Source organism: Oryza glaberrima, chromosome 4, assembly GCF_000147395.1.
Source record: "Oryza glaberrima chromosome 4, OglaRS2, whole genome shotgun sequence".
In the NCBI taxonomy this organism is placed as follows: Eukaryota; Viridiplantae; Streptophyta; class Magnoliopsida; order Poales; family Poaceae; genus Oryza; species Oryza glaberrima.
This window is the reverse complement of record NC_068329.1, coordinates 31,487,570-31,495,810: the sequence shown is the minus strand read 5'-3', so window position 1 is coordinate 31,495,810 and position 8,241 is coordinate 31,487,570. Positions and strand designations below refer to the sequence as shown.

At 50.1% G+C, this 8,241-nt stretch overlaps 3 protein-coding genes across 3 annotated transcripts; 2 read left to right on the top strand and 1 right to left on the bottom strand.

The window, feature by feature from the left end:
• The first annotated feature begins 568 nt into the window (after positions 1–568).
• Positions 569–2,743, top strand: LOC127771746 (ABC transporter G family member 5-like). Its single transcript, XM_052297678.1, has one exon. The coding sequence runs from the start codon at positions 779–781 to the stop codon at positions 2,672–2,674; it is 1,896 nt and encodes a 631-aa protein (XP_052153638.1). The 5' UTR covers positions 569–778; the 3' UTR covers positions 2,675–2,743.
• A 2,467-nt stretch (positions 2,744–5,210) lies between these two features.
• Positions 5,211–7,040, bottom strand: LOC127770973 (uncharacterized). Its single transcript, XM_052296731.1, has 7 exons — positions 6,855–7,040; positions 6,688–6,787; positions 6,452–6,613; positions 6,316–6,362; positions 5,623–5,782; positions 5,483–5,546; positions 5,211–5,387 (listed from the first exon to the last, which is right to left on the bottom strand). Exons 1-7 carry the CDS (start codon positions 7,038–7,040, stop codon positions 5,333–5,335), a joined length of 774 nt encoding a protein of 257 aa, XP_052152691.1. The 3' UTR covers positions 5,211–5,332.
• Positions 7,041–7,296: 256 nt separating this feature from the next.
• Positions 7,297–8,235, top strand: LOC127771759 (uncharacterized). Its single transcript, XM_052297696.1, has 3 exons — positions 7,297–7,532; positions 7,606–7,761; positions 7,855–8,235. Exons 1-3 carry the CDS (start codon positions 7,353–7,355, stop codon positions 7,993–7,995), a joined length of 477 nt encoding a protein of 158 aa, XP_052153656.1. The 5' UTR covers positions 7,297–7,352; the 3' UTR covers positions 7,996–8,235.
• The last annotated feature ends 6 nt before the right edge of the window (positions 8,236–8,241 follow it).

Below are 8,241 nucleotides of genomic sequence, written 5' to 3'. Positions count from 1 at the left end.
GGGTAATAATTACGTGAATGGTTGCTTGCGAAATCAACGTATATAAGAAATGCAGACAGGCCAGCCGGGTTAGAGTTTTTGTTTTTGTTTGGATCAACTTGAACATTGTTAATAATTGTCTAGTGCAGTAATGAAGCGGATACGGGTGCGAGGATGGATGCGTTTTGGTGCAGGTGGGCGGTAGGCGGTAGAAGATCGATGGCCAACGACGAGACGACGATACGGCTAGCTTAGCTTAGGCTGGCCGCCCGGCCGGGGAGGTAAAGCAGCAGATGCATGTGAAGCTGGCTGGCTGAGGCTGGCTCCCTCGCTAGCCGACGACGTCATGTGATCCCTTGGCTCAGCTGCGCGCTCGCTTATACCCAACCACAAACTGCTCGATTCGATAGCTTCCTCAAATCAGTTGTAATCACAGGACATTTCTGCCCCTCAATCAGACAACACTAATACTGTAGTTTAGGGTGCAAAACAGGGAAAGCCCTAGCATGATAGGAGTACGGAGTAGTACCAACCAACCATAAACCAAGCAGGCACAGGCAGCCCCCGTCCTTGTGAAAGAGAAAAGGGTAACCGACCAACCAATATTTGGCACGCACGCACGTAGCTACAGCAGCCAATACCATTTGCTGACACGAGCACACACAGTAGTCGCTCGCTCATCACTAGCAGCTCACACTCCTCATCCATCACACGGAACCACGATGCACAACAACAGTACTCTCCTCCTCCACTGCGTTGTTTAGCTGCAGCTGCCTGCAGGATCGAGGAGCAACAAAGAATGGGGGGCATGGAGAAAGGTGGTTGCGAGGTGGAGGCTCGGGGCATCAACCACCACATCCGCATCCCCATCCCCATTCCCAAGCGCGCTCACCCTCTCATGATGATGAAGATATGGAGCAGGGAGGAAGACGAAGACGAGCAGCAGCCGCCCACCACCACCACCACCCGCCACGTTCTCCGCAACGTCTCCTGCCGCGCCCGCCCCGGCGAGCTCCTCGCCATCGTGGGCCCCAGCGGCGCCGGCAAGTCCACCCTCCTCGAGATCCTCGCCGGCCGCCTCCACCCCTCCCCGCTTCCCGACCAGCTCCTCCTCAACGGCGCCCCCGCCACCACCGCCGACCTACGCCGCGTCTCCGCCTACGTCACCCAGCGCGACGTCCTCTTCCCGCTCCTCACCGTCCGCGAGACGCTCCGCTTCAGCGCCCGCCTCCGCCTCGGCGCCCGCAACGACATCGACGCCCGTGTCGACGCCCTCATCCACGACCTCACCCTCGCCCGCGTCGCCGACACCAGGGTCAAGGACCTCTCCGGCGGCGAGCGACGCCGCGTCTCCATCGGCGTCGAGGCAGTCCACGACCCCGCGGTTCTCATCCTCGACGAGCCCACCTCTGGCCTCGACAGCGCCTCCGCCCTGCACATCGTCGGCGCCCTCCGCGCCATGGCCGACACTCGCCGCCGCACGGTGCTGCTCAGCATCCACCAGCCCGGCGCGCGCATCGTCAAGATGTTCGACTCCGTCCTCCTGCTCGCCGGTGGCTGCGCCCTCCACCACGGCACCGTCGACGCCCTCCGCTCCCTGCTCGCCTCCGCGGGCCTCGCGCTGCCCCCGCACGTCGACACCGTCGAGTTCTCCATCGACTCCGTCGACGCGCTCCGCCGCCGGAGCGCCGCCGAGGCACGCGACCGGTGCACGCTGCAGCAGCTGTTCCAGCTGCACAAGGAGGACGTGGAGATGGAGATGGAGATGGAGATTGAGAAGAAGAGCCGGTACGCCAACAGTTGGGCGCGCGAGGTGGGCGTGCTGGCGCAGCGCTTCTTCAAGAACGTGGCGCGGACGCGGCAGCTGTTCGCGTGCCGCACGGTGTGCATGCTGGTGGCCGGCCTGGCGCTGGGGTCCATCTTCTACGACCTCGGGGAGGAGAAGGTGGCGGAGCGCGTCGGCCTCTTCGCCTTCCTCCTCACCTTCCTGCTGTCGTCCACCACGGAGGCGCTGCCCATCTTCCTGCAGGAGCGGGAGATCCTGGCCAAGGAGACGTCGTCGGGCGCGTACCGCGTGTCGTCGTACGCGGTGGCGAACGCGGTGGTGTTCCTGCCGTTCCAGCTGGCGCTGGCCGTGGTGTTCGCGGCGCCGGTGTACTGGATGGCGGGGCTCCGGAGGACGGCGGCGGCGTTCGGCTACTTCGTGGTGCTGGTGTGGCTGATCCTGTACACGGCGAACTCGGTGGTGGTGTGCTTCGCGGCGGCGGCGCCGGACTTCGTGGTGGGGAATGCGGCGATACAGGGGGTGATGGGGTCCTTCTTCCTCTTCTCCGGCTACTTCATCGCGCGGTCGGCGATGCCGTCGTGCTGGGTGTTCATGCACTACCTGTCGCTGTTCAAGTGGCCGTTCGAGGCGCTGCTGGTGAACGAGTTCGCGGGCGGGGGGAGGTGCGTGGCGCGGGTGATGGGCGCCTGCGTGGCCACCGGAGACGAGGTGCTGCGCCGGGAGGGGCTCGGCGACGAGTGCCGGTGGCGCAACGTGGGCGTCATGCTGGGATTCGTCGCCGCGTACCGCCTGCTCGGCTACGCCGTGCTCAGGGCAAGGTGCACCCTTGCGCTCAGGCCCAGGCCCAGCAGGCCCACCCGGGGCCTCATGAGCACCGGATCCTCGCCGTCGTCTACCTCCCCCTCCTGACCATCTACTACTGTACTAGCACCTAGTACTACTGTTTCCCTTAACGCGATCGATCATGTTTCCTCGTTTCATTGCTGCCTCCATCTCCATATGGCCTCACCATAGATGCGTGCAGGATGCAGCTCTATAACTACTGTACTGCTACTAGTTCAGTAGGACCACCTTTCATTTTTTTTTTCTTTTTCCGTGAAGCACAAGCACTACATCATAAAAGTCCAAAATAATAATTGCGGAATTGATAAACCACATTTGACATAAAAATGGGAGCAAAAATTTACAAATGTCTAACCTTCAGATCTACTTCGTGATTCGTTCTCCAATAAACTTCTCCTCCAACTCCTTTGACTTTGTTCAACTCCAGCAAACAACAATCCCAACCATTTAGAGTCCCAGTTAGGGTTGGGGCCTTGGGGGTGACATAGGATGGGGAGAAGGGAAAAAGGGGGGAGTTTGTCGGTTTTATAGGGATGGTTGTGGGCGGTGGACTCGAGCGGGCAACGAGGTGGTGACTAGGATGGCAATGGGTCGGGTCGGGCACGGGTAGAGCAAAACCATGCCCGACCCGATGCCTGACATTGTCCGCCCAAACCTTACCACTAGAGTTAGCGGGTAAAACTCTGTGCCTGTACCCATGCCCAGCGGGCGCGGGTATGTCCGGCGGGTACCCAATGGATCTCACATGAATAATAACTTGAAAGATATGTAATTTAACAAAGAGAAGTAAAATCAATAATTTATTTACCAAATTATCGGTTATCAACAATAATTTAAATTACATCAAACTTAGTATCAGTTAGCATCACAAATGAACCGAGAGAAATGATATAAGAATTAAGAAATGAGTCAAAATTAGCTAATACATATGTATCAGGTCGGACATGGGTTACCACGGGTAAAATGTAAAACCCGTATATTGCCCATAACATCTTCGGGTTTCGGACGGGCGTGCCCATGGGTAAAAAGTCACATCCACGCCTGTGCCCATCGGCCCATGGGTAAAATTGCCATCCCTAGTGGTGACGGCGTAGTCGGAGCCACAGGGATGGAGGACGGTGGGTCGGCGTCTTCTTTTAAGTTTGATCAAGAAAAACTACATAGCAATAGATACTTGAAACTAATTTGGTGTAATAGATGATGTTAATTTTTCTATAATTTAGTTAAGCTTAAAGAATTTTGAATAGAAAAAAGTTAAAACATCTAATAATATAAAACAAGAGTATAACAATGTATAAATAAACGTAAGGATGAGTGTCAGGCTCTCCACTCAAAACTCCAAAATCCGATAGAAATGAAATCCACCAAAATTGCTATGATTTTCCTTGGAATTAAAGGGGGCCTCACCGCCTCAGTTCCAGACATGCAACCACAGCATAGCGAACTCACATTCGCATGTCCTGTTCTAGAAACGACACCAACGAGGATGCACTGTAATGGACTATCAATCATGGATCAAGCAATCCAAGAGCATGCAGCTCCTGCTCAATCCTAAAACCAGGCGAAACGACCTGCCTCTGTGCGGCGCCGTGGACATTTAGCAGTACAAGGGTGAACATCATGTCACAGAGGAAGAGGCTGTCCTGGAACGAGACCATGGAAGGACGTACGTTGTTCATGCCTTCGCCCTGTGGTGATGATGCTAGTGCTGGTGCTGGGAGAAAGAAGATCTTTTCAGGTTCAACTGTCGACTCTGCTGCGGTTCAAGGGAAGAACATGCCATTGTCTGTCAACACAGATAAAATGGTTCCATGAAAATACAGCTGCTGAAATGGAAAATGAATATAGCAATATACTTCCTCCGTTTCATATTATAAAACTTTCTAGCATTGCCCACATTCATATAGATGTTAATGAATCTATATATATATATGCCTAGATTCATTAACATCTATATGAATGTGGACAATGCTAGAAAGTCTTATAACCTGAAACGGAGGTAGTACTAAGGAGCAATAGCATGCCATACGACAAAAAACAAGCACGGTAGCTACACCATGTACCTGTAGTTTGAAGCAAAACACTCAGAGCCAAGCAATTCCATATGATAGAAACATTCATCATGGAGTTCATTCGTCTGAACAAACAAACCATAACCCCCTGATTTAGATGTTCCATAAAACGTTTCATGAATAACAGCAGGCAAAGAAATGCAAGCTGCAGAGAAACATGAAAGATGTCTGTATATGATCTTTCTATATGGTTACCTGACACTACATTCTGTTGTAGATATGCCAAGGTGCGGATGGTTTTTTAAATGATAACCGTAATATAGACACATTCTGGTACATTCTATGAATATAGGCACTGCAAAAAATTAAACCACTAAATTATATACACCAAAGCCAGCCAGCGGAAGTTAAAATACGGTTCTCTGATTCATAGTGTCTTTTTAAAAAAAAATCCATGCGCAATACAATAACTGGTAAAAAAATCTTAGTACCACATCAGCTAAAAGACAACTGATAAGCACACTTAGCTTATGCCAAACAGGTAAACAAGAGAAAAATGAAGTGCACAATAAAAGGTGAGCAGATTTGTGTCAATAAATGCATTAGCTTGATTTCATAGATTTGATACAAGTAAAAATGGCCCCAAAACTAACAAACCACACACTCACGCTTTAGAAGTTTGTAACTAATCAATAGAAAAGGCAATATCTGACTATTCTTCAACATCTTCCTCAGTATCTTGCAACAAAGCTCCTCGCACTCTCGCCCTGGAGAAAAATAGCAAGAGTCAGAGCTGGTCTACAATCAGATACAATAAAATTTCTTTTCATGTAAAAGTAGCGATTCAAGAAAACCGTACAACCTCCGAGATACAGGGGCTATCCTCTTCGTGGCTTTAGCTGGAGGAACTTTGATAGGTGAAACTACTGCAGGTTTGCAATTTCATTAGCTGAGAAAACACAGAATTGTTTGTTTCAGCGCTGCATGGAGAAGCATGGTTACCTGGTGTTTGCTGCTGTGCTGGAACAATAACCTGATCAGAGCCCTGAGTCACATCAGACACACTTGGAACCTGATTGGCCACCAGCTTTGGCTTTGTTGCCTTTCTTTTGTCTAGAAAAGAAAGAGCTTCGAGTTGCTTTTGCATTATTTCATTCTTTTCCTGTGAAATCAAAGAGTGTTACTAACAACACACAATACAATTTATATAACCAACTATTGCAACAAGAAGAAAAAAAACTATGGCAGAGATTAAGAATTGCTTTGCCATTACAAAAATATGCTGAGAAATTTAATTAAACAGAGCAAGCAAGCAGCATCTGACATTGAACCTCAATGATAACTGGATCTCCTGGTACAATAGGCCAACACAGAGAACAAGGATGCAGGAGCATTCATGCTTGAAATTTTGTGGGGAAAAGAAGTGATCACTGAAAAAATAATAATCAAGCATTTATATATGGTAAACATCCAGCAATAAAGTTGTAGTATGTCAAAAACTGTCCTTTTGAACTTTAGGGCTGCATGACTAGCAGTATGTCAAGTTGGCAACCTAGAATGCTAATAAACGGTTTGACATTGTTACGAGAAGAAATGTATGTATGGTTCCATTTATGCTAACAATGTACTCCTTCATCAGGTAGCAGAAACATCGGTTAATAATAAGTAAAGTAATAAGGGGATTAGGGAAACAACCTTTTCAGATGATAGAGTCTCCATCAGCTTTGACGCTCGCTCTTGTTCTGAAAAAGAAGGGATATCAATGTTTAAGAGAAACAAAAGCATAGGGATAATAGTACTAGAGAGTGAATAATAATGAAGCGGGTAGGACCTCTGGATGCATGGTCCTGCGGAGTCCTAAAAGCGGCATAGAGTGATAGTGAGAAATTGGCAATGACATCATTCAGCGCGGAGTGAGTAAGGGTGTTGAGGGAAATGGTGACGCGAGGTAGGCCCTTTGCCTTTGTAGCAACAAGATGAACGCGATCAAGACCTGTAGTATTATCCATATGAGCATAGGGAAGATGTAGTGTAAAAAAGCGTAGTGTAGGTAGGTCGGGTACCGACCATTGTGAGGGAAGAGGAGGTTGACTTCCCCAGAGGAGAGGCAAGATTTGAGGTAATCCAGGAAGTCGGAGCAGGAGCCGCCGATCCCAACATCGTCTCTCTGGAAAAAGGACGATGTGAAGACTGATACTGATACTGATTAGGGCTTGGGAGGAGAAGAGGATTACGAGATCATCGATGTCGGAGAGGGAGAGGGAGCGGTCCCAGGCGAGGGAGTGGAGGTCGGTGGCGAGGAGGCGGAGTTGGGAGACATCATTAGTATGGGCGTGGGCGTGGAAGAGGATGGGGCGCATCCGCATCGCCACCGGCGGCTTGGCCTCGCCGAACACGGAGCCGAAGGCATCCATGGCCATGGCCAGCCTGACTCGACTCTAGAGTGGGCCACCCAAGTCAGGGAGAGAGAGAGAGTCCTTGGTGATTTATTAGTGCGTGATTAATTAAGTTTTAGTTAATTTTTTTTAAAAAAAGATATTTTGATTAATTTGATTTTTTTAAGCAACATTCGCATAGAAATTTTTTTAAAAAAATACTGATTAACGGTTTATACGAGGGAGAGGGGTTGAGAAAAGGCGATGCCGAACACACCCAAATTTCTCTCTACTAGTATCTCTTGTTGTTAGACTAGAATAGACAGAAGAAGAGAGAAGTTGAGAATAGAGAGGGGAATGGGATCGGGGATGGAGGCGGCCCGGCGTGTGCTGGAGCATCCGACTCCGACGGACGCGTCGTCGGCGGCGGCGCTGCCCTCCGGGTTCTACGACGCCTTCGTGCTGAGGGGCATCCGCGTGGAGGCCGCGGAGCCCGGCCGCCTCCTCTGCCGCTTCACCGTCCCCTCCCGACTCCTGGTAGTAATCTTTTCTTTTCTTTTCTTCCACCTGATCTGATCCATCTGACTCGTCACTTGCTTGTGTCCTCAAGAATTCGGGCGGCTTCCTGCACGGCGGCGCCACGGCCTCGCTCATTCACCTCGTCGCCTCCGCCGTCTTCCACACCACCGGCAACAGCAGCTCTAGCTCTAGCTCTACCTCGCCCCTGGAGATGAACATCTCCTACTTGGATGCAGCTTTCCCCGATGTATGTATCTGTCTCTAATTTTGTTTTCCCTCTCCAACACTAGGGACGGGACTGCTTCACTTTTCCTTGATGATTTTTGTTTCGCACTCGCAGGAAGAGATTGAGATCGAAGCAAAGGTTCTTCGTGCCGGCAAGGCAGTTGGGGTGGCGCTCGTGGACCTCAAGAAGAAATCGGGCAAACTCATTGCTCAAGCCCGCTACTCCAACTACCTTGCACCATCTAGCAAACTCTAGTAGTCATCTGTAATAGGAGTATAGGAAACCAATTCGCCAAACCAAGAGTGAGTTCATCATCCATCCATCCATCTAGGATCAGGATAGATAACTCTACTCCTATTCCTATTTATTTATTTATGTTAAAAGCATCCTGATACTGCCGTGTAATGTTTCTATCTATCTCTGTGTAACAGTGTGTGTATTACACTACTATATATACTCCATATAAGAGAGAATCGCAATCAGTTAAAAGCGTAATATATC

Excerpts from the sequence above, each read along its gene's own strand:
- LOC127771746 (XM_052297678.1), top strand. The coding sequence starts at position 779 with ATGGGGGGCATGGAGAAAGGTGGTTGCGAGGTGGAGGCTCGGGGCATC.
- LOC127770973 (XM_052296731.1), bottom strand. The coding sequence starts at position 7,040 with ATGGCCATGGATGCCTTCGGCTCCGTGTTCGGCGAGGCCAAGCCGCCG. Across the intron at positions 6,788-6,854 it reads TCTCCGACATCGATGATCTC|AGAGACGATGTTGGGATCGG; the intron begins GTAATCCTCTTC and ends TCCTTTTTCCAG. Across the intron at positions 5,388-5,482 it reads ATAGCCCCTGTATCTCGGAG|GGCGAGAGTGCGAGGAGCTT; the intron begins GTTGTACGGTTT and ends ATTTTTCTCCAG.
- LOC127771759 (XM_052297696.1), top strand. The coding sequence starts at position 7,353 with ATGGGATCGGGGATGGAGGCGGCCCGGCGTGTGCTGGAGCATCCGACT. Across the intron at positions 7,533-7,605 it reads CCGTCCCCTCCCGACTCCTG|AATTCGGGCGGCTTCCTGCA; the intron begins GTAGTAATCTTT and ends TGTGTCCTCAAG. Across the intron at positions 7,762-7,854 it reads TGGATGCAGCTTTCCCCGAT|GAAGAGATTGAGATCGAAGC; the intron begins GTATGTATCTGT and ends TCGCACTCGCAG.